Source organism: Chaetodon trifascialis, chromosome 3, assembly GCF_039877785.1.
Source record: "Chaetodon trifascialis isolate fChaTrf1 chromosome 3, fChaTrf1.hap1, whole genome shotgun sequence".
Classification (NCBI taxonomy): Eukaryota; Metazoa; Chordata; class Actinopteri; order Chaetodontiformes; family Chaetodontidae; genus Chaetodon; species Chaetodon trifascialis.
In genome coordinates, this window is record NC_092058.1 from 22,592,658 (window position 1) to 22,618,995 (window position 26,338).

General features: G+C 41.4%; 1 protein-coding gene across 6 annotated transcripts in view; it reads right to left on the minus strand.

The window, feature by feature from the left end:
- The window catches only part of chl1b (cell adhesion molecule L1-like b), a 60,658-nt gene that overhangs the window by 21,493 nt on the left and 12,827 nt on the right, over positions 1–26,338 (minus strand). For 2 of the 6 annotated variants that reach the window (XM_070959970.1, XM_070959974.1), the window contains exons 1-8: positions 12,300–12,433; positions 4,445–4,635; positions 3,329–3,346; positions 2,385–2,493; positions 2,012–2,202; positions 1,235–1,357; positions 450–620; positions 140–166 (exon numbers count right to left, since the gene is read on the minus strand). In XM_070959970.1, coding sequence (XP_070816071.1) covers positions 140–166; positions 450–620; positions 1,235–1,357; positions 2,012–2,202; positions 2,385–2,493; positions 3,329–3,346; positions 4,445–4,544 — 739 coding nt within the window. In that variant the 5' untranslated portion in view covers positions 4,545–4,635; positions 12,300–12,433. Of the gene's footprint in view, positions 1–139; positions 167–449; positions 621–1,234; positions 1,358–2,011; positions 2,203–2,384; positions 2,494–3,328; positions 3,347–4,444; positions 4,636–5,798; positions 5,877–12,299; positions 12,473–26,338 lie in introns of those variants that run through there. The other 4 variants (XM_070959971.1, XM_070959969.1, XM_070959972.1 and 1 more) reach the window with 4 other exon arrangements.

The following is a 26,338-nucleotide window of genomic DNA, read 5'->3' on the forward strand; positions in this document are numbered from 1 at the left end:
GTGTAATAGAAATCAGATGTAATGCAGTTTCCAAAAGGCTACATTTCTACATTTCATACACTTCAATTTACACTCCTGCCTTATATACACAGATGTTTAGTGAGCACAGCAGAACAATGTTTTACTACTAAAATCTTACCAGTTTCAGGACTCATGTCGCTTGTTTCTGAAATGGAGGTGGATGAGACAAACAAAGAAACCAAAAAAACACTGAACATGAGGACAATGTGGAAACATTATGACAAACATCACCAAGATCAAATTCACAACATATAACCAAGGAGATGCACAAGAACAGGACAGTGTGGCACTAGGATGGCTTCTGAAGTGTGGCTATGAATATGGACATCAGTGCACGTGCTGAAAATGATCAATGCTCTGAAAACATCATGATGCTTCGACAGAACTACTGGAAGTAAAGACGAAGAAGGAGCCAGAGTGACGCCTACTTGTCTTAACGATGACAGACATGGCCGTCTTCTGAACAATGGTTCGTATTCTTGGGAAGGCAGCAAAGCAGCAGTAGTCTCTCCTGCTGTCCTTCTCCACAGCATGAGAGAAGTAAAGGTCTCCATTCAAGCCCATAGACACCCTGTCATCCTGCTCGATGTGCTGCAGATCTGAGCACAGAAAGAGGATGACAGATCTTATTCTATACTTTTGATCATTTGTCTTTAAACGCAAGGATGAACTTTTCTCCCTGTTGAGCAGAGGTAGAATGTAGCTTCAGACATTTACATCTTCATTTGGAATGAGTCACAAGGCTTTACAATAATATTCTGGTTAGGCATTGAGCATCAGTATAAATCTAACAATGTCACATATAATAACACATCATTCATAGGGGATATTTTCTACAGAAAAGGTGCTTTTGCTTTGATACTTTCAGCACATTTTGCTGATAATACACCTGTACTTTACTTATGCAACATTTGGAGTTCAGGACATTGTTGAACAGTAAAGGAGCTGAACATTTGATGCACCACATTATGTGCCTTTAAGTTAGGAAAAACCTTCTTATTCCACACTGTTTGACAGTATCACATATACAGTGTGCTCTGTATCAGCTTGTTCCAGCTTTTCACTGAAGCTGTATGATTGAAACATGATACAACACGTATTAAGTTCAAGAACTTTGGCACCTCTACTTGAATCTAATACTAGTTTCATTAGTAACTATGAGTTACTAATTATTATGACTATTAATCAAGCACAAGTAAGAGGCATCACTTACTGATTGTCATCCAGTAGATCTGCAGGGGAGGTATTCCTTTCGGTGGGTTACATTCTAAAATAAAAGGCTGGCCTTCCTCCACCACAACAGGATCAAGTGTCTCTTTTGGAAACTTTGGAACATCTAGGAAAAAGGCAGAAAATATAGTGAGTGACTGAAGCCAGAATTCATACAATTCACTGTGCAGTTGTGTAAATATCCAGAAGGTGGCAGTAATATTCTTTGTGAATGTGGTGGGAGGCACAGCCTCTCTAAGCTCTGTATCATTCAGTACATTGATTGCTATGGGGGTGCATTTCAGTTTTTGGCCAGCAGAAACAAAACGGAGATCACTACTACTATTGTGTGTGGCTTGTCACCACCACTGAGTGCTTGAAGCCCAGCCAAACTTAGTCAAACTCGCTTTTTGGACGGGGTTTTCTTAGAGAATTTATGGACTGTGCTGGGGAGCAAACTGAAAACTGTAGCAAAGGAAATGATGGAGAGGCTGGATGATCTTCGGTGCTTTCTCCAGTATAGAATTATAAGTGAGATGTTGTGAGGGGTGGGTCGCTCAGGAGCCTCAATGACTTTCTGCCACGGCCAATACAATGAAATGCTCACAATGAGAGGTGCAGTCATGACACACAACTGCTTGCCCTGAATCACTCTGAAAGAAAGAACTGTAACAGAGCACCCACCACACACACACACACACACACACACACACACACACACACACACACACACACACACACACACACACACACACACACAGATGGACTGTAGGTTACTCACTGGGCACAATGAACTCAATCTCCTTCGATATGGCGGTCCCCAGTTTATTTGAGGCGTAACAGCGATAGATTCCCTGGTACTCTGTGAGGTTCCCATTATTGGGTATCACAAAGGTCCCAGAATTCTCCTCTTTCATCAGCCGGGGGTCTAGAAAGGGGTCGAATTCCTGGCCATTCTTTGTCCATCTGAATCTACATAAAGAAAGGCAGTATTGAAATGTCAAGTCAGCTAAGACTGCAGCATTTTACAAAGTCCCTAACCAAGACATCCAAACACAACATGTTGATGGCAAACTGTTGCTGTTGTTTGTTATCAATGTCTGTGCGGCTGCTAACAAGCTCTCTCCCTAAAGTGATGCAGGCTCAATACTCACTCTGGATCGGGATTCCCTTTGGCTTCACACGTCATGGGGAAGCTCTCGTCAAAAGGGAAGGCAATCAGAGAGCTGGGCGACTGAGCTGTGATGGTGGGCAGCTGCTCAACTGGGTGACAAACAAACAAGCATGAAACTGTGAGAAACACAACACAGGCCTCAGCACAGAGCTCTATTCAGAAGAATCTCAAATTCAACATGATACTACAGCAGTGGCTCCCAACCTTTTTGGCTTGTGACCCCTTCAAACAAAGCAAGCTCGACCTGTGACACCCCTATGAGTTCAATTTGAGTCATTTCTACTTGTTAGATTGTTCAATTTGAAGGATTTTAAGAAGGCTGGAGTGGTAAAAGAGTCCAGTATTTCTTAGGAAATAGCAAAAATGAGGAAAAATAACTGTCTGACTGTCATCACTCACCAGAATCATCTCTGTGTAGCCTTGACCCCCAGGTTGGGAACCACTGTACGATGATGTTAATTATTGTATGTCTCTGTATGCAGAGTTCTATCCCAAAACATTACTTACTCACAAAATAGTGACAATAATTTAAAACAAAACATGTTTTATTTTGTCTATTAGTGTTGATGATTTAAAAGAATGGGTCATTTGTGAGATTGGTCCTATTTTGGCATAAAACTCTCTTATTAGCTCTGGGATGATCTCATGATGACAGAGTTGTGGCGCATGCTAATCATGGAAAAAACACAATGGGTCCTAACAGTACTGTGTGAGCATGTGTCAAGGAAAATGAGGACATGGGATGAGTTCTAGAAGCAAATATACCAGTATCACAGAGTCATGACTGATGACACATGAGATTTAAATCCAACACATGTGGCTGTAAGTAAAGCTGCCGCTGTGCTCAACAGTGATCCAGGAGATTAACAGAGGAGAGCCGAGGATGTTATTAATATCAGCTACAGTATGGCAGGGTGAACTTACTGTTTACATGACCTAAAACTACAAAATCCATGGCAGCCGGGGGGGGGGTAAACAAAGCAAAAAGAGTGAGCAGTTTGGGAATAATTCCTTCATGTCACAGGCATTTTCTGCATAAACCCTTTTCAACACACACAAGCCGTGCAAAACACAAGACTGAATTAAAAAGACATTCTGACATCGAGCCCAAAAATGCTTTTGCCTTTTAGAAAACCTGTTTCAACTGTTCTTTATCAGGCCCTTAAGAGATATTTCTGAATAATTTAGAGGGAGAGGTTTGATGCGTTGCCAGGGAAACTGGGATACATGCAGATCCAACACAAAAGAAACAAGAAACCTGATTCAAACAAGATAATAGCAGTAAATATATTCCATTCACAGAATGCTTGATGAGTCTAACTGTTCTCCATGGTGTGATTTATTCTTCTCTAAATTATTCAAAAGTGCTTTTCTGATAAAAGCACTTCAAGTTAAACCAAGGACAAGTTCTCTGAAGATGAGACTACTTATGCATAACCTTCCCTTATTTATACACTTGACTGAATCTTCTTGATTCACAAATGACTGTCTTCAAGTGGCCTATAATGTGTGTTCAAGTACAATTAAGTGTCTGCTATGTCCAAATCCGACTGACTCATGCTGACTTGTTACACTGCAAAACATCAGACAGTGGAAACAACTTATGTTTTGTCATTCATTTCAATGTTTTACTATTTTTTTAAAGATACTTTAGTTCAAATTTTCTTTTTCAGAGCTGCAGAAATTTTCAACTGTATGCAGTGTTTGAGTGTTCACTAAACTCAGCAGACTTTGTATCTAAACAAACACAAGACTTCCCAGCATGAACTGTTAAGAGTTAAAACTGTACTAACATAATGGAAGTGAATGGAATTTTATTTGTTGCTCTAACAACATTGAACATTTCCATTTAAAAACTCAGCAGTAAACTAAGAGTCTGGTTAAAATGATGTCGTCTTTTAATAGCGACCATTTCCTTGATAGAGAACAGTCATTATGAAAACTGCTGACGGTGCAGAAGTAATTGAGAAGATGTGTTTTTTACTATTCCAGTGAACACCCCTCTGACAGTCACTATAACAAAGACAAATCTGCACTCACCCTCCAGTGGGATGTCCATGGCTGCAGTTGTATGAAAGGCACAAATACAGGTGATCACGCCCAGCACGGCGACCAATCCCAGGCTCTTTTGCAACCTCATGGTTTCACTGTGAATCTTGGACGTCCTCAAGAAACGAGCGCTTTCTCTTGCGTCCTTAGTTCATTTCTCTGGCGTGCTGGAGATGTGGTACCTGTGAAAGCAGCACAGACGGAGAAGGCCCCATGAATCCACCCACGCACTGGCAGACAGAAAGGCAAACCCCAAACACAACAAATCCCCCGTGACTGGGAGCCCGACTGCTCTCTGCTCAGCCAGGCATAACCAGGCACACTTTCATTTGCATCAACAGGGACTCTCTTCTGCGCTAGTTCAAATTTTGAAATATTCACATTAAAGCCTCCTATCATCCTCTTCCCCTGGGACTCCAATTGTTTTGTAGTTTGATGTGTGTGGAAGTGTGCAGTGGAAAGTCTGTCTGTCATGCGACAATGGAAATAAATAAATAAACAAAATTGAAGGAGTCTGTGGATTTATTAATGCATGGCAGATGTTCAGCATTACTGGAAGAAAAGGCATTCGCTTCAAAACCAAGTGAAGTCAAAATTACCATCAAAGTTAAGATACCATTCAGTCGATCTAATCACGGTGCTGTTTTGATCTGTGCCTGCATGTTCCTGATAACAATGAATCAAACAGATTAACAATGCAGCAACACATTTATCTATTATTGCAGCAAATATGGCTGCCTGCGGCGGTGTTAGGCATAAATAACATACATAGTTAGCAGTCAGAGAGAGTAAGCTGTCTGCAGTCACACACCAACAGGCTGCCTAGTGAAGTCCACTGGATCATTTTCCAGCTAACAGACTGGAGTCTGGACCATAATGAGCACATGATCAGTCCGGAGTGCAGAAGGACGAGGACTGAAAAGAGGATGTATGGGAATCTTAGTGTAGCGGTGCTCTGTGAACCCTCGGGGGTGTCACTTCATTAGCCTTCCTCGTGTTGGCTGTGACCCAACTCAGTGGGTCACGCCAGAGTAATTAGCTGAACAGCTAACACACACTCTAATAATGAAAAGAAAAATAATGGCAACATTAGAGTTTAGATAAATGTGAGATCATAAGGCTGTTGGTCTACGGGGAGTTTTACAGAACAATGTGAAACAGAAGTGGTTTAACATAACACTGATACAGTCCAGTAATTGGAATTACCGAATCAGTGTTGGTAGGGCATCCCATTGATGTCAAAGGACGAGTGTGTGTTGTTAAAAGTTGTGAACAACACATAAGCTGTACAGTTGAATGAGTGTATGCTCAAGCAGCTGTGCAGTGTCTAGAGAGGAGAGTACACTGTTCACGTTGGTGTTTGACTCCAGCTGCTCTTTTCTAATCTCGCTTGGCAAATTCAACAGGAAAGCACTGCGGAAACACTGAGGTCAAACTCCTGTTCAAGAGATGTAATTGAATAATTGACCAGGGAACAAAAGAGTCGATTTCATGCACTCAGTGCAGGTCTGTTTTCAGATGAACGTGCACTCTGAACTTTCCAACCGTGCCTCATGTTAATGGTAATAACTCTGCCTGTGACTCAATATTGGCCTTTCTGAAGCAACTTGTGACCCCTGCCCCACCCACCTACAGCATCACCAACGTGGCTCCAGACTCTGAGTGTGCTATACATAATACACATCAGCCCCACTCAATCACAATTCAGCCATATTGACTTTATTTCCAACTGCAGATTGGAGTCTCAGAGTTATAAGAAAACGCCTTGGGCTTTGCTTTGTTTCAGTCGTTCCCAGACATGGTGATTTATGTTGCTAAACACAGATTAGAATCAAAAGGTAAGGGCTTTGTGCTAATTGGCTTGTGCTTTGTTGGTGAGATTGGCCTGGTTAAGAGGAGAGTGAGGGGGGTTACAATCCCCACAAGACATTGTGTTCTCATTGTCCTATTGTGCTGGCCAAAATCCTTTACCAACCTAACACCACCTTAGATGGATTACACTTTGTTCACGCTGTGCTTGATCATTTTCCTTCTGATTTAATTTATTCCCCCCTCGTTAAACATTTATTGAGAACCAGCTCGGCCATCTGGTTGAGGGAGGTCCGCTCTTAGAGCTTAACTGCTGTGAGCGTTGATGTCTACATTGAAGTCCTAGGGTATGGTGCCTATTGGACCTATATGATGCGCACGAGAGGGGCCCCCTCAGCCTCGCCTGATTTACAGACCGCAGGCTGTTCTTAATCCCCGCCCCTCTCAGCAGCAATCACACCGGCCTGAGATTGATGAAGCTGGCAGGAGGTTAAAAGCTGCTCACTGTGGGAAGGCCAATATGAACTCTCACCTTACTTAGCCAAGGCTCAGAGGGGACAGAAGCTCTGCAGAGGAGGGGGCACAGAGAGCGAAATGAAGCCATGTGGACCAAGTGAAATCTCCCTCTGTACTTTAAAGCCCCCTCTGAATGACAGATGTAGAACACTCTCTGACAAACTTTCTCTCTGTCAACAATACTAAAGCAAGTTCAAATGTAGACCAATTACATGCAAATGCATTGTAACCTAATTTCCAGAACATCATTTTTGAATAAAACATATTTTTATTCTCATCGTTAATGCCTGTCACAAAAAAAAGCTACTCAGTTTTCAAACTTCCTACTTCCCCAAATTCTGATTGAACCCCCTCATTTTCTTCATACCAGTCAATACTAATATATATTACGACATACATGAAATTGATATGTATGCCATTTGGTGCTAAAATAGCAAAAACGTGTGTTTTTTTGAAGTGTCTATTAATGGAGTAAAAGCACACAGAAATGTTTCAGTTTGTTACTGGGGTGTTTCTCTCCTTCCAGGGGAACATTCTAATCGCTGGCTTGCTCTCTGCTTGATTTACTGGATGACAATGCTTCAGATGATGAATGTAGTTAGGGTTAGGGTACATTTTCGGCTTAGTTAATAGCACAAATCAGCTTTCTATTTCATGTGGAATGTTTGTAGCCTACTCCATTCTCAATCACTGAACATACATGAACAGGGTTCATGCAGTAATCTCCTTTATACAATCATGTGTTCACAAAGTGGTGAACCTCTCTCCATCATTGCATGTGAACAACTGAGTCTTTCCAGGATGACCCTTTCATACCCAATCACGATACTATCACCTGTTACCAATCAACCTGTTTACCTGTGGAATGATCCAAACAGGTGTTTTTGGAGCATTCCACAACTTCCCCAGTCATTAGTTGCTGCATCAAATTCAGAATAAGCAGATACTTACAAAAATCAATGAAGTTCATGAGGTCAAACATTAAATAGATTGACTTTATACTGTTTTCAATTGAGTGTATGAGTATATGAAAAGATTAGCAAATCATCACATTTGTTTGGTAAATAAACATTTGTGACAACACTATACAGTATGTGTGATTGGCCAGTATTGGCCTATAAAATCTCCCAGCTCCATTTGTTTTTTGAAAGGTTTCTTCTCTTCATTTCTCTTGTTAGTGTGATAAATAGAAGAGAGGCTCAGCTCTTCTCTGTTGTGTACTGTTCCTCTGATAACTGTGCAGCTTCCACTGACTTTGGCACTCGTCTATGATACACTTGGCAGGCTCTGTCTGTTTCTTGACTCTTGTAGTTCAGCCATCTGGTCTAGTATTACACCTTAAGTCTGACCCAGAAACACATTTTCAAAAATAAAGCAAAAATAAATAAATAAATAAATAAATAAACACATGAGGGAAAACAAAGTGAAAAAGTACCACAACAACAACAAGTTGTTTCCTCAAGCATTCTCCACACTGGTGGATGTGTTGGTTAGTAACGGGGTGGGGTCCAAGCGCAGCCATTCAGAGTTCACTACAGTAGGCTCTTGAGCTGGCACCATCTGCTTCTTTCTCACACAAAGACAACAGGCAGAGAAGTGTGGGCCTACTGTAGTTTAATGTGCAAGCTTGTAATAGGATTAAGCAGATCCTCGTCTTGTCAGGCTGGATTAAAATATTCTCTTTGCTAAAGACCTGAGACGGGAAGACAGCAGCTCCACACCCCCCTCTCACAGTCCTGATAATGCCTCCACACTGATTCCCATTTGATCATTCACGAACAATTAAAACAACGGCCGAGCTAATTAACATTAAGCGGTAATTGACTCACTTTGCTTCTGGTGTGTGCGTTTTGTTCTTTTTTGGTCCAATCAATCACTAATTTACCTTGCAAATCTGACACTGTCGACATCTGAGTGAAAAACAAAGCTTGTACAAGTGTTAAAACTTTTTTATTTAGCAATTAATTTTCCTCTGTGCTCAAAGATCTTGTTTTTCCTCCTTGCTGTTCAGAATTTGAAATAGATTGTATTCTGAACTTTGGCAATGATTCGCATGATGAACATTCTACTACAAGCTTAGCCATGCAGTTCATCTATTATCAAAATATTAATAGAAACAGAAACAAGACGCTAAATGAGATTAGGAACTGAGAGCAATATTAAATAATATGCTTGTCTAATTGAGATTTGGCTTGATTTTACCCCACTTCAGAAGGCATGAGAGTTCAATTATCACAGTATTAATATTTCAGGGGTCTGTAGCTTTCGCAGGGTGAGGGGACTGGAGACTGGGCAGAGGAGTGACAGGAGGAGGAGGAGGAGGGTGGAGGAATGAGAGGAGGCTCTCAGGTGTGGAGGAATGAGGCTCGGTTGGAGAAATCTATAGAGCGGCTGCAATGATTAACTGTGGGGTTTGTGACCCCTGTGGTCTGTATGAACTAATGAAGAATGACCCACATGACCCTACATGAAGTCTCTTCACCAGGGAGAGAGTGGGAGATACCATGTGGAAGCTGCAGCGACCCTGCAGAGCCCTATGGAACCACATACACCACAACAAGACGGTCATGTCACCAGCTGGGATTGGACATCCTCAGTCTGTGATGTAGCTCATTTGAAAAGAAAGAGAGAACAAACAACTAAAGCAGTTTCCATCTGGTCAGCGATGTGCATTTTTCTTACAGCTTGTCATTTTTTTCAAAACAAAGAGCATGAAGTCGCTCCCTGCCTTTAATTAGCTGCTCTTTTGTGAGTCTGAAAGCTGTTTATCTCCGTAAAATATGAAGCAGAACAGGAATAAAAACAGCACTGAACACACTGTGCTGGCATCTCCATTTCTGCTTCAAATTACTGACTTTTAATTCTCGTTTGTTGCATAATTTATACGCTGAATGAAACCACTTAAACTGATCACCAGGCTGTGTCACATGACGTGATAATAAATCATGTATGTGAATGTATGTGCTGTGTAGGCTAAAAATACATAACAGATGCTGTCAGAGTCCTCACTTTGAACCTGTTAATATGTTTAAAGCAAGAGAAAAGGTTTCAGAAAGTGCAGTGCACCTGTGTGCATCACAGCTTACAGCTTTTTTTCATTCTCCCTCTGATCTGCTCTCTTTGAAGTCCCACAGGAGTGTCCCTTGCCCAGGACAATAATCACATTAGTGTGTGATCCTCGCTGAGTAGCCGGCAGAGAGATGAATTCACAAGTTGGACTGCAGGGACTGGAATATTATTTTGTGAGAACTAACACAGCATGCTCCTCTCCACATTCATTCACTTCGTCTGACTGATGCTGGCAATTTCCCCAGACGAAACTGTGCCACGGCAAGACATGATCGATGGCTTTTATATCCCAAATCCTTACCTCCATCAGACCCCGAAGCAATTTATTTCTGCCAACAACCAACAATTTCTGATGTCCCCACAGCACACACAGAGCAGCAGCAGAACCACGGTTTTACAGAAATACCTTTGCTGCTTCATCCATTTTTAATCCCTTCAGGTGTTCTATATACATACAGTCAAAACCATCATTTCAGCTTGTGAAACGAGAGGTCCTCTGCTGACTGTAATTCTGCATTTGAATTTCCTGTTCCGTTCTCGAGCCGAGCATCTGGACAGCGTAACTCTGGGTAAGCTGTTTGACAGAGCTGTCGGATGTGTGGCCCAGTTCCTGTGGCTCTCCATCACTTCATAGGGCCGAGCTGAAGTTATGTTGAGACAAATCGGATGAAATGTGCTAAATATTTTAAATATGACAACCAAAATTCTCGACAGACATAACAGCAATAAAACCATAAGTAATTTAATCTAAATTGCTGAGTTCATAGCAATTTTAAGCTTTTGTTTACAGTCACTTCTAGAATCAAGTCTCAAAATTAACAAGTTGTGTCGAATGCTACCTGATTACAAAATACGCCCAGTTGCCAGGTTGCTACATTTGAAAAAAATAAAAATAAAAAATACTGTTTCAGAGAGCTGTTAATTCAACTGTATGGTCATCTTGGAAGATGCAGTTTGTGGTGCTGTGTTGGTGTGAATTGTATTTTGTTATACTGACGGGTGTTTCTATTATTTTGTCAACCCATTTATGTCAATGTGGGTAGGCTAAATGACAGTCACACCTCTTTATATAATGCAATACAGTTCAACAGCACCACAAACTGCAGCCTCCAAACAACCACACAGTTGAACCAACACCTCTCTGAGGCCTTTTTTCAACATGAACTGGACATTATGAGCTTCATATTGGAGGATGTAGTTAACCCCAACCCTAAATCTCTCTTAGGTCAAAAACCAAGCTGTTCCACTTGGCGCTCCCCCTAGAAGCCTGGAGAACTTCCATTGCGTTGACGGCAGTGTTCTTCTGCTGCATATGTTTTGGAGTTTTTGTGTTTCATCCTGTTCATCATTTCTGTATTTGCAGCGTGTTTGTTGTCAATGCATTTCTTTTGGCTTTCTGTTGCACATTTTTCACTGTAGCACACTTCCATTGCTGAATTTGTGGTGGAGTTTTGGATGTGTTTCTGGATTGGCGTCATCTGTGAACCTGCAATACGTTTCTCCTAAAGGAAAAGATTGGGGCCACTGCAGCACATTTGCACTCACTGTACCTTAGAGACGAAATACATTGTTAGTTATTGTGGTTGTATAAATGTAACTTGTTACTTTTGACTGTTAGATTTTACAACGTTCTGGAATTATTAAAAATTTGATCACACAAGTCAGAAACAATTCTACGCAGCCACCACTGGAATCTAAATCCACAAATAGTATTACGTTAATAACGTTAGTGTAGCGTAATCTTTATCTGCTAATAACTTAGATGGACTAGAGGAACGATTATTTCAAATTTGTTGCACACTCCTTTCAATAAATCTTACATAATTGGTACAATTCCAAATTTATGCCTGCAAATAATGCAGATGGTTCTTGTCACACATCTCCCATGAAACACATAAATGTTTCATCATCTGACTCAGATGTGGCACGTCTCATGCAGTAAATATTTTCCGTACTATAAATTGTTGATTTTTCTGTGACAAGTATTTGCATTTGGAAAGTTTTGAAGAGTACTTGGCTTAGTCACAGACCTGATTTGGCTCTGATTTTGTTGTTCAAAAAACTAAAAAATCTTCAAAAATCTAAAATGACCCCGAGTGTTGTCTTCTGAAGAAAGGAAACATTTTGACATATTCACTTATGATAAAAGAATTAATTATCAATTAATAAACTATGATGACAGACATTTCTACTATATGCTACAGAGCTCAGTTTTCATGTTTAAGTACATTTTACATTTACAAAAAGCAATAAAACAATCTAACGTAACTTTGCAATTCAACTAATTCACACCGTGAATCACAAGCCAATGATTTTGCCTAAGCTTTTGTCAAAAGATAATCTACTGAATGTCTCCCAGAGTGTCTCCTGCATATGGAAAGACCAAAACATGCTTAACCCAAATCTGCTGCCACAGCTTTATACACATCCCTAGATACTATGGGATACTTACAGGATTCTACTTCACTCTCAACTCTGGTCCCCATGTGAGGTGTAACTATTCCGATCCAGGTAATAACATCCACAAGAAAATGAAAGCATGAGTTAGGTAAAATCAGATTTGCAGAAAACGGTGTGCTGAGCCTGTTCTGTGTTGTGTCATACAGGCTGGAGACAGAGAGGAACAGAGGCACTGCAGTCACATATGTTGCCAAAGCCTCTAGCTTGGCAAAGACGCTCATTAAGCTACTGACAATCATTCCCACAAAGCCCGATCTAAAGGCTATTCACCGGGTGTGTACAAAGGAGAGTGGAGGAATGCAAGTTCCATCTCGTCCCCCCTTCACCATCATGAAAGATGTTAGCTGCACCTGAAGGCTCAATGAAAAGTGTTTCTTTGCAATGATCAATTGAAGAGAAAATATGAACAGTGGAGCTGGGGGAGTGTGGATCACCTGCTGTGTGAAAATCTGCTAAATTTCGGTCCTGCTGCAATCTTCCTCTCTCAGATGGTGACAATCTCCTTAATTGCTAATACTGCTGAAGACTGTCGACCAGCATTAGTCCAGCACACTGGAAGGTTAGAAGCACACTCCTCTCTTCCTACTGTAGAAAGATATGAATTAATCTGTGTTAGATTTTTCATTTTAGTATGCCACTGGATTCAAGTGGACCTGACTGGCCCATGCTGGTGAAAAGGGACCAGTTTCCATGACCGTACAGATGGACCTGAGTGGAGGCTGGGTGACATGTCAGGGGAAGGCTCAGCGCACACGGAGTGCTGAGACTGTCGATAAGAGCCTTCCACCAGCCCAACACAAAAACCCGCAGTCTTTCTCCCACGACACATGGGGGGGAAGGGAGGAAGCAATCCCAGTCTGGATGATGTATGGTGTGGACCCTAGTCTGAGACTCAGGCTTTAACCAGGAGAAAGGCAGAAAATGAAAGGGGGGAGGAGGGTCATGCTTGAATTATGCTGATGTGGGTCGTAACCGCAGTGAAAACCCAACCAAGGCATGGCTGCTTAGATGGAACTTGCAGCCAAAAATAACAAGGTTATTATCACTCGGGCCTCACAAATGCTGACATTCGGGGTATGGTGGAGGTGAGATGGTGTCCCATTATAGACTTGATAGATATATTTAGGCATTCACAGCTTGTTATCAGCATTTTAAATACATTCATTTTACTCCAATAAAAAGAACGTATTTCAACTGACTCATCAAATTACACTTGAAGTTGGCTACATTGCCTGCCTCTTCCGTTATATTGAATATAAATAATCTTGATTTAACTTACAGATGTAGCTTTTTTTGCTGGAGTAAATGAACGGACTGAAGTGAACAGACTGACTTTTCATTTTATCTAGCTTGAGGGTTTTAGTAAATTGGGTTTAAAAGACAGACAGAAAATGATGACGGGAATGCTGATCCTGGAAGCTGAGATTCAGCACTATTGGGGGGACTATAGTCTTTTCATAATGAGAGCAGTCGGCCAAAGTCAGTAACTGAGAACACTCACACGCCTCTGCAGCGCCAGTGCAAGGCCCTTAGAGCCCATAAGCACTCTTTGAGCTACAACAGGATGGAGCTGCCATTATGGCCACACAAACAGAGGGAAGCCTTATGAACTTTGCACAAATGCTTAGTGGTCCGGGGCTGGACAGCTCTGGAAGCCGGGGGAGATGGGTAGGTACCGGGGCGGGCTGCCAGTTCCGAAAAGCTTAGTGTTCATGCACTTGGGCCAGACAGACCTGACATTGTCCTGGGCACTGCCCCGGGGAAAGCCTCTTCCCCTTTCTCTCCGCTAGTCCGGCTCATTCACACTTCCAGCTCAGTTGATTCACTGATTTGGACATGACTTACGGAGGCAAGAAGGCAAACATTTATCCACACTTTGAACCAATTGTTAAAACCCCATAAAGGCAGTAGAGAAGAAAGTGTAAGCAGATCATACAGCTCAATAAACTCTCATAAATTCAAGCGGCTTATTTTCTGCTGTCACCATGATGTGTCATTTGTCACATTTCCGACTCTGATATGGTTTGGAGCATACACTCTGACTTCACTTGGGTAGGAATCATTCAGAAATTCAATTTAAAATGAGATAATCCACTGCACTCTCAGGGAAAATGTTTATAACGTCTTTAATTCATGACATGTCTCTTATCTCCCTCAAGCAGCAATCACTAAATGTTATCTGACCAGTACAAGATGGAGGTCTGCAGCCGTATCGCGTCAGTGGAATTAAAATAATCCTCTCTTGACCTGCTGCCCTCCTTGTGCAAGACCACACCAAATAAGAGGAAAGCACAAACAGCACCAGGCTCATTCAAAACTAAAGCCATGTTGCTCATTCACTCTTTGCTTTAAGAGCAGAGAAAGAAAAATGTAGCTTGCACAGTCAGTTCATGGGCCCACTAAAACCTCCAAATGAAGCTACTGCTGTATTTCCAATGCATAGTACAGCTTGGCTCAACTCGCTTTTGGTACCAGGTATTTTTCTTGATTTTGTTTTCTGCTGCAGATGATATCCCCCCAGTGTAGGCAGGATTCTAGCTGACCGCCACAGCAATGCTGACATCTTCAATGTGGTATGTATGCACAGGAACAATGGAGGATGTCCTCTCCTTATTTCACAAAAAAGATAGAGTGACTTAAAAAACTGCAGCTGAAATTTGTGGGCGATGTGCAGGATGTCCATGTCGTCACATCAAGTGATGATCTAGCAGCGGTTTTCTCTGACCACTTGCTGGTCTGCAGTGTTTTCACTCCACTGTTAAATATCAGCTCAGTACCCTTGGAACTTTGGCCAAGGTGATACCAAAAAAAAACCCCACCAGGTACTATCCACAACTTTTGACAATGGAAAATCAGAAAAGAGTTGAGTCGAGTTGTACCATGCAGTGAAAACACAGCACGTATCCAAAGCATGCGCTCAACTGAAACCTAAAAATCTGCTTCAAACTGTTCAGAGTAGGTAAATGCTAATGCGTTGAAGAGTCTATCAATATCCCTGAAGGACACCCAGATTGCTGAGGCAGCATGTAGACTGATTTACACTTTTTCCACCATTTGGCAAATATGCTGGCTACACACAGCGTGAGGCTTTTAATTGAACTTTGGGCAAACAGCCCGTTTCACCAAAAAGTCGTCTGTTACTCAGTCTGTCAAAAACGGTCAATAAGCCTCTAACCTGGCACTCCCAGATAGAGGGAGGGCAACCTGCCTTTGACTGATACCGTGTGCTGTATTTTCTGAGCTCTGAATCAATAGGAAAAGCACTGCATTTCTCTGTATGGTTTTCTTATAAGTTGTCACGGTAACGTGGTGTCCCTATCTTCATGCTGATCACTTAGGCAATGATGAAGAGTTGTCCTGGGTTGATGCATTGCGGAGCTGTTTACTGCAGCAGGCTACATGAGCGAGTTTATGTGTTTATTTCAGGTCACAGTTTGGGAATTCCATCACAAACTCTATCTGAACTCACCAAGTGGCTGTGCATTACTGCCAGAGACGTGACTGGCACTGTTTACGACCTGTGACTGCAAATGAAAAACAGACAGAACTCCAGCAATGACATTGTTCACATTTCTGCGCAATTCTCCATTAACTGTAGCACTTTAACAATGTCCTCAATTATTTCCAGATCCCCGCTGACAGCAGATTTATTCAGTGTGGCACACTACAAAGAAGGTGATCAAACAGATATCTAAAAACACATAAATCAAAGACATCAAAAACATCAGAGGGGGCCTGAACACTGCAGTTTTTCTGAACTATACACAATGTTTAATATTGTAACAGTGGTGTAACTTTAGAAGTGTCTGCAAGTAAGTGTTAAGTGGTTCCAGGTCTTCAAGACAAGTAAAACCACTCATGGGATGGTGAGAAGGCAGAACTGACCGCAGCCCTGTGAGGACAGGGACAGTACCAGACTGCCATCCAGCTCTCTCAGCCAGACTGCCGGCCATCAGCACATCACAGATGGTCCGCTCAGTGATCATGGCAGCGATCAGGGGATCTCTACTCCTGATTAGCACACCTACTGAACACAATGTGCAAAACAACGTCTGTTCCATCTCTGGCTGAACAACACCTACCCATCACTAAGCAAGCAAACAAGACTTTACCAGGGAATTTAAAGAACCATTCTGTCTCTTATAAGGCCACACACATCGTGTAAATGTAAATTGTAAATTGATTTAATTACAACTATTATTACTTGTCAGGGGACATATTTTTCAATATTCCTTGTTTATATTGCTTGTTTGATATTTAATGTCCTTTTTACTGATGCCCTCTATTTTTTGCTATCCACTTTGCTGCTGTAATTCCAGAAATTTCCCCACTGTGGGACTAATAAAGGGATATCTAATCTTATCTTATCTTATCTTATCTTAAGCACATCCTAATCTGACGCAATTCAAATTCAACATGTTGCAAGATGTCAAAAGTACAATAAATAATTGCACTCCTCAACAGCGCCAAGATTATATGTTTAACCAAAACTCTGTCAGCCCAACAGAAATGTCTGAACCTATTTCTAAAAAAAAAAAAACAGATGGAAGCAATGAATTTAACCACATCAAAGAGGAAATAGTGGACCAGAAGCCAGACAAAAGGAGACTGGCTCCTTCACTTTCTTATCTTCTCTCCTGTAGAGATGAAGTTCAGATGAATTGTCCACTTAGACCTCAATTTAATCATGTTTCCACCAAGAATCAATAAGCTATTTCCCCCAGGTCGCATTCAGCAATAGAAAAGGCCTCTACTCTACAGCTATTTAGAGTGTGTACACAGCTGACAGAGAAGACAGAGGCAAACATGAGCTTGAAAATGAATTCATTAAGATAAATGCAGTGGCTCTTAGTAAAATGTGTAGGCATGGTAACCAGACTTGGCTCTGCTTTGAGATACACCCTGGACACACAGCCTTCCAAATGGTTGGAGAGATCAGCACACACACACACACACACACACACACACACACACACACACACACACACACACACACACACACACACACACACACACACACACACACACACACACACACACACACAAACATCGACACACACCCACTGTGCAACAAAACATACACACGCATGCACAGTCCTGGTCTCACAAATGTGTACTCTAGTCTGAATCAAATCCCCATCTCCAGAGAGGGTGGCTCAGTAATAATGTGATTGAAAGGTCCAGCAGGCAGGAAGCTAAATGAGACGATGATCATCTCCATCAGAAGCAGCCCACCATGTCAGAGAAAAGGTTTCATCAGGAAACACTTAAAGGGTCTAGCATGTCTCTTTTCAACATTATTATCCCAACAAGTAGGATTAATTATTTCCGGAAAACAAGCTTTTTTTCCACCTATAGTACAATGACAAGGGAAAGCAGGTCTAATAATTCAGGTTCACACCCACTCATAATAAGCAGTAAGGATCTAATAGCCTTTTAAGGAGAGTCCTGCTGGCCACCTCTTCACACACACATCTCGGGGTCAGCCCTTTAGGAGCACTGAGGCAGAGCAGCCTGTCGCGCTACACAGTTAATCCTGCAGTGGAAAATGTTGGTGGAAACCGTCTCACATGGACGCACAGCAAGAGATGAGGAGGCAGACCAATATTTGAGACGAATTAAAGAGTGTGTGTGTGTATCTGTCTAGGTGTGTGTGTGCACTTGTGTGTGTGTTGTGCATGTGTGTGGAGAGATGGGGGTGTTGAGGGTAATGCCTTGCCTGTGTGTGTTTTTACACAGACATGCTCATCAATAGGTTGGCTGCACAACTTTTCAAGCTTCTTCCTCAAGGCCATTCACTGACCACATAAAAAGAACACTGGCGGGTCTGCTTCAGTGTGTGTGGGCTGACAAGGTTGCTTTGCCTTAGCATCACTGGGAAGTCGTTGATTCTCCAATATTTACCTTAAATGTGTTCATAGGAGAATGTACCATGCAACACTACCAAACATTTCTTTGTTGTCTTCACTTTTGGCCATGGGAAGCACGCAGTGATGGGAAACCTGTACACCCATTATTCCCAGAGCCTCTCTTGGTAGCCAATTAGCCCATGGCAAGGATAGCAGCCCACAGGCACAATTCTACAAAGCACACAAAGAACTGCACCTAAAATGCAAATGTCCCTTCTGATTTTACTTGATGGATTGTTCTTATCAGTGTCTGGTTATGGTTTTATGCTACATATATTCCAGGAAAGTCAAGTACAGCACAGGACATTTGGGGCTGAGGGTAGCAGTGGCTTATAAAACTTAAAATCAATATGAACTATTCACTGTGCCTGGAGGGGCCTGTTGAGGAAGTGCAAGACCCTGACATTTGCCTGCAACATCATGAATAACATGGACAGATGAATAAATTACAGAGTAGCTGAGTAATTTATGGATGAGCATAAAGCGGCACCTGGTGACTTGAAGCAAAACAGCTACAGGTTTGTCACAGGAGAAATACTGAATGGCCAATCATAAAAATGTCCCAGTTTCCATCATTATTTTACAATGGAAGAAAGCATTAAACATGAAATGTAACCACAGGACAATGTAGGTATGCTGAAATATCTACTCAACATCAGATGTGGACTGTCTCTGCAAATCAAAAGCTTAAAGCTCTCAATGTTTCTAAAAGCTGTTGCCACTTGAAAGGATGTTCGAACAAATGAAACAAATGTCTGCTTCATACTGAAACACAAGGCACACCCAGAGAGTTATCTTTTCAGAACTTGAAAGGGCACATGCGGCATTATAAAAATCCAGTGAAAGGGGCTTTTGGAGGTGGTGCTTTTGTCAGGCTAACATCAAAAGCTCTGCCTGAAGACAGAACACAGCTTTGTGTCTTCTGTGTGTGGGTGGAGGTCTGCAGTTTGTTGTACTAAAAGTCATAAAGAGGAGAACTAACTGATGTATTTTCTCCACATGTTAGTATGGCATCCTGTTAATACAGAACATCAGTTTTTCCAGAGGTCATAGCTCAATAATTATCAGCATATTGTGGTTGAACTCTGGAGGAGACGATTATAACACCCCTCTGCAGGCCAATCAATGTGTCCGAATTCGAAGAGTCAGGAGTGGTGACATTGGCAGCAGTTCTCATGTCATTTGGAAAACATTCATCTTGTTCGAGCAGAATTCAGAGCATACAAGAAGCTATGCCACCTCTAGTTACGCCAAGCAAAATATGCATTGAGTTTTTATTATTACATGCTGCATCAGGAGTTAAGCTGTGGGAGGTTGAGAGGTAAAAGCTCTACACTCTACAAGGAGACTGGCACACTTAGTGAGTGAGTGCTGATGCATCTGCACCCAGTGGGATCAAATTGAATTTGCTTAATCATAAAATCGAACCTACAACAGGACAGGGTGAGGAAAGAAAATGGAGATAAAATCATTAGTGCTGCCGTGCAATCTGTATCTATAGACTTGGAAGAGAAAGGTGTGTTTTAATCATGACTGCTACTTCAAACGCTTGTGGAATATAGATTTGTTTTGTGGTTTGGAGAGCATCCTTGTAACAGGTTGGCCGATGGCGAGCCAGACACACAACTGACCTCCCGGTAGCTCCATGTGGTGGTTGGGTAATCAGGTTAACTTGTGATTGAACAAACAGCATTGTGAGGTCCACGACAGGCCATCCAAAGGCAAACAACATGCAAGTGAAGAACTCTTTTGGACTAAAAGGTACCAGCAACCCCAACCTCATTATTTCTTTTGATGCACATGTCACCAGCAATGTCTGTGATGTGATGGGGATGATGTAGTGTACACTCAGTATTATGTAAGAAAAGAACTATGAGACAATAAGAACAAAGGTGGGTCATCAAAAAGGATGGGATGTTGACTAAGCAGTGATTTTGCGTTGGCATAATAGCAGTCCATTTGTTAATGGCATAATGTTTTTAACTTTTGACCAAATTGTTCTAAAGATTTCTTTGAACAGCAGTCTTTAGACATGGTGAGAGACTTGCACACTATTGACTTAGAAAAAAACAACAAAAAACAAATACTGAGGCATGCAGGCTTATTGGGATTCATTTTGAATATTGAAAACTATGTTTTAAAGGAGGAATAAAAGGTATATAAATCTAAGGAGCCATCGATGCAGTTTTTTCTTAACCAATGCAAATTCCAACGGCTCCACTCATTGTATCTACCGATTTTAGATTTGTATACTTAACTGGCATTAAAATCATGTTTATTTAAGGTTAGCGATTACTGTGGCACAATATAGTGGAATGGAAGTGATCTGACACTCCTGAGCACATATGTTGATTGCTGTGTGCAATACATTTTTTGAACTTCATAAATGGTCCAACAGTGATATTGCTCTGGAAAAGACATGGCAAAAGCACTCCCATACAGTAATTCAGTCTTGTTAAAAAGAGGCATTGATGGCAACTTGTCACTCTGTTGTCCTAGCACTGCACAGTCCACCTGGACTAATGTTTATCATGTATTCTCTATCAAAACATCAATAGCATTATTGAGAATGTAGTCTACAGAGATTCCATCTCATCCTCTGAATAGTTCAATAATGTTAATCCAATGTCTTGTCTGTTTCAACAAGCTGCATGCATTTGGTCATGCAATGACATATTGAAAGTGGAGTTGAGAGAAAAGTTTGATGTACTCTGTTGTCTAATCATTCAAACTGGTCAATATTACATTGAACCTGTTCCATAGGTTGACCAGAATGTCACTCAAGAAATACCTTTGAGCAGTTGACATAATATCAATCCAAAAGGGCCAGGAGGCTGGAGTGTGGCTCTGCAGACTGCCTTCCAGCACCCATACTGATAAGGAGTAATTACTTTCCCAAGCAATCACTAAACCCTGCCTGCCCTTCATTTATTTGCTTGCAGAAAGTTTCTCCAATACAGAACCTTGTGTTGCCATCATTTACATAAAGGAGCACATAGTTACTAGAATTCAATATTACCTGCTGGAATGGCCAGCAGTTCCAGTGACAGCACCTGTGGTATTCGTCACTATATTGCCTCTTTTTTTCCACAAAGTCTACAACTACACTGATCTGTCGGCTGTTATAGTAACAAAACCACAAAGCGCTAGTAACTTTTTATGGATATTTGAAATGTCATGGTCTACGGTCAGTTCCAAACAGATGTTTCTGTGACTGCAGGCATTGTGAAGAAAAGAAACCTCAATGTTCAGTGTGACATAACATGCTTGCGTGCATCTTCCAGAAGGAAAAAAGGGGATTCAGATGGCCTGTTCCCCAAGAAACTAGCAGGCTTGTTGTCATATTTGTCATGTTCTGTAATGTGTCTGGCTTTTTCATGTAGTCCCCAACCAAGCCACCATTAGAGAGGACTATGCCATGTCGTGACATGGGAACCCTTATAAACGTGTTAAGAGCCGGAGGCATTAGCATTTTGGACGCTACTGAATAGAGGCATTTGTTCCTCTTCCTGTGCCTCCCTGAAAGACTCTATTAAAGGGAGGTTTAGGAATTGCTCTGTTTTGGACATATTGAAGTTGGGACAGCATGGAGAGAGCTTTGACAGTAGATTTGCCTAGAAAATGTTTTGTTTTATTCAGTATTTATGCACAATTCTTGACCTATATAATATTTTTTATGTAAGCATGAAAATGCCACTGATAAAATTGCAAATAAATATTTTCTTGTCTAAACATCCTCACAATGTTTCTAGGGAAGCTGCTGTGTTTTTGCTGTGAGTGCCTGTTAAAGCTTATAACATGGAGTACAGATACAAATACTGAATGTTAGTGTGACATATTGAACAAGTCAATAAGAGCAGACTGTGCCTCATTTATGACCTTTCCAAGCTGTGACAGAGGACAAATGTCTCTAACAGATCCTACAATTTACACTTCAATTGGCACTCTGTCTTTTTTTTTTCCACATCCCTACAGATGTAAGATATCATAAAGACAATAGTGCTTATTGAATTCCACGTTCTAGCTTTTTGGAATCTGTTGATGGAATCAGGCAGAATTCCCCTCTGCTGTTGGCTCCATTAACGAAGGCTTTGATTGATCTGATTCTATCTCATGCTGTTTTCACAGCATGATCTCTAGTCAGTCTGAGGGAGGCGCTTCACTGTCCAACATCCTAGCTTTCATCTAAAAGCCTTTAACAGTTTATGTCTTACATTTAGAATGACCACATCATCCATTATGCATATTCCCCAGCACTGCCTAATGATGAACAATGGTTGGTACACTGCATCTTAGCAACACCCAGTGTACACCCTTAAATTTGATTTTGTATCATGAGTTGTCTGCAGCACCCAACCGCTCAACCGCTAATCCAAAATGAGATTATAGAAAATAGAATTGATCAAAATATATATAAAATATAATATACTTCCCTACCAACCAACTGTAAAAATATCTCAATACATTTAGTTCTGGACCTGTTTTGCTATGTTGGGATGAAATTTGTGTTCTATCGGCTATTTTATTCTATTTTATTATGAACAGCTTCAATACTAATACTTGTGCTACATCCATCCATCCATTTTCTATACCGCCTATCCCTTTCGGGGTTGCGGGGGGGGGGGGGGGGACTGGAGCCTATCCCAGCTTCAACAGGCGCCAGCCGATTGCAGGGCAACGTGCAAAGACATACAACCATTCACACTCACACTCATACCTAGGGGCAATTTACCACCACCAACACCAATCAACCTAATGAGCATGTTTTTGGTCTGTGGGAGGAAGCCAGAGTACCCGGAGAGAACACTTGTGCTACATGTATGGAAATAAAAGTATGGCCACTTGACAGCAGGAGGGGTAAGGAAAGGTCACCAAGATTTAAGTAATATGTTCTTGCACAACCTTCTACCTTTATTTCAATACCCTAGTAACAAATCTGAGCATGTCTAAAAACACATTTGAATCTACATCTTGGCTGACAGTTTTGACTGCATTTGTAAATAGCAAAATGGGCAAAGGACAAGTTTGTCAGAGGACATTTAGAGGGATTAAACTACAACAATCTGTCTTGGACAAGTGACTGTAGTGTTCTGCCAGAAAACACAATTATGTGTTTTCGCTTTTTCTATTTCCTTAATACAAATGAGATTACCCTTATTGGTCTGGAGTCAAAGGTAATATGATTTAAACCAAAAATTGGAGACTGGCTGATCTATCAGAGGCTTGATAATATTGGCAAATATTGACTTAACAAAGACAGATTGGAATATAACAGATGTGAGCTGGCAGAGCAGAATATTATACATGAGAAAATGAAGTTTATTTTGCTGCTGTAAAAAACCTCGCTCTGCCACTGTCTTTATCACCACTGTTTGATACTCACAATGAAAGAAACATCAGCTGATATACTGTCCTTTGAACATTTTTTCTCTTGAAAAACCTTTATCAGCATTAGTCCCAGCTTTGGTCAGACTCCAACCAAAAAGCAGCACTGTCAATTCCAGCCTCTGACCCATATGGGGGATTGATTGCCTGCAATATGAGTATTGATTGGCATCAGGTAGGACACAGCACAGCCACTGGGCTAATCATCATCAATGACACCCTATTTGCCAGGATCACATTGGATTCAGAAGTCACGTCATAAATCATGCATCTGGAGCAAAATCCTGCTAAATCCTGCCAAACCCAGTATCCTATTTGGTTAACTGGATTAAACAGATTGAAATAAATATATACACCAAAACAGAACAAACAGTCTTAGCCAGGACATCAATTTACTGGCCTATTCACTGGCCAGAGCAACTGTGAACCACGCTAATTTCATTCTACCTGTGATATAGAGTGAATTCACCACAAACTCTCGGGGGCACACAGAGTAAAATTACTGTGTACGCTTATTGATTTGTAGAGTGTACATTTGGAGTTGGGAATGGTTGTGCCTCAAACCAGGCAAAAGGCCAAGCACAGTGACTGCAGGGTCCTCTGCAAAGAGTCCATTTGGATGGCTGAAAATCTATACTGTCACTACAGAAACAACAGAGAGGGGGTTAGATTATGTCCAGCTTTGCTTGTAATTGGAAAAAGATGGTCATGTAAAGCTTTTCACCATGACTGAAGAAATAAACAAACTTGATGAATGTGCCTTGTCATGACCCTGTATTGATTTTTAAATATTGCATTTAACACTTTGTTGAGAAATTGATGAAATTATGTAATAAATCTTCATTCTACCGAAATAATGTATGCATGCAGATATACTGCCCCAGCTTTTGATGCTGGATTTTTTTTTTTTTTTTTTTTTCTCATTTGAAAATGCCTTTATGCTTATGTGGAATCTTAAAATGCAATTAGGAGTGCAGGGGTAGCACATCTATAGCACATCAATTTTACTAGCCCCATCCCCCAGTTTAACACTGCCACCACTGTTTGTCTCCCCCTCCCCGCTCTTCCTTCTCAATATTGAAGTGAGTAAACAACACCATCTTTTCTAGCCTTTAAATGAAGATAAATGAGGACAAACTCCCCAATTAGCCTCCTTTGATGAGTCGAGGGTGGTTAAAAGAGAATTCACCACTAATGCACTTGTGGTGGGTCCTTGCTACCAAAGGTTGCTACAGCCTGCATCCTGCTCCGAAGTGGGAACGGGAACAGTGAATTCATCTCTCTTGAATTAATTCATGTGTTCACACCCTCAAGTCTCAGATGAGCACTCTGAATGTGCCTAGGCAGCAGAACAGGGACAGCCATTAGAGTCCACAGCAGCACAGCTCTAATGATGATGGCTATGGACTTGCTGTGCTCTGCATTCTCAGCACCAGAGCTCCTGGCTCTGGTCAGGCAGGATGGATTCCCCAACATGCTCTACTGTAGAGAGTAGCCTTGCTGCGTTTACAAGGCAGGAACCAAATGACTCAGGACAACATCCTTTTGTGCACTGAAGCACATAAAGCTTTGATCAAACCTGTTTTTTCCTGTTTCTCTCTCTCTGTTTCACATGAATGTTTTACACTACTGTCGAAGTCCTCAGCCTTGTATCTTCTGATATAAAAGTGAGCAATCTGTACAAAGAAAACACATCTATGAATTAATCAAGCAGCAGATTCCAGGGGCCAACCCCAGCCTTCAAACTGATGCTGTTTACTGACAGTGACAGAGAAGCAAAGCTATGTCATCAGTTAAATGGCCCCACCTCCTGCTTTAACACAGCAGTAGGAAACTAGAGACATGTGGACTTACAAATCAGCCACTGTGTGGGGGAAAACCATTCTGATACCATTTTCACCGCTTACTGAGCAAAACAAATCCACCCATGATTCCTGTTGGAACCAATGTGGGGTCTTTTCAGGCTGAACATCAGAATGGATTCCCCCACCCAGAGCTATGCTCATGGTTGGCTTGATCAGTACTGGCCCCCATTTCACAATTCACAGAAAGGGGACAGACAGACAGACAGACAGACAGACAGACGTGACTCCACTGGCAATATGCGCACTCCCAGCAGCAGTATGCTCCTCCAGCTACATACAATATGAATCACCTCGCAGGCAGTCTCTACAGAGCAGATGAATATCCATTACTCACACCACGTACAGTAGTCAGTGTTTTTCCATCTCTCCAGGGCAGTAAGCATGCAGTCACAAAATGACATAGCAGGGTCCAGATGTAGTGAGTTATTTTATCCTTTTCTGACTAATTCATTCATTCACAGCTATTTTACCATCTGTGTCAGAAAACCATGTAGGGAATTTGGATTATAGCTCGAACATCAGCCGGTATCAGTGTGTATAAATTAGATTAATATTGTGAGATAAGTAACAAAACTAACCTCATAAAAAGCTTCAAGTTAAGATCTGTGAGTTTAACATTTTTGAGTGACAGCAACATGTTTGAATAATACATCTGAATAGCACAGACATTTTTCAAAAGTGTCATCAGGAACACAGCGTGTGTGTAAAATGCTATCACACAAGCACAAACAGCATCCCTGTCATACTTTACATCTCCCTGATGCGGCAGATCAAAATACCACCGCTGTGATTGCTAGAAAATCCTCCTCTCTTTACTGTGATGCTAACATGCCTCTGTCAACTTACAAACTAAGCATCAGTCTTTCTTTGTG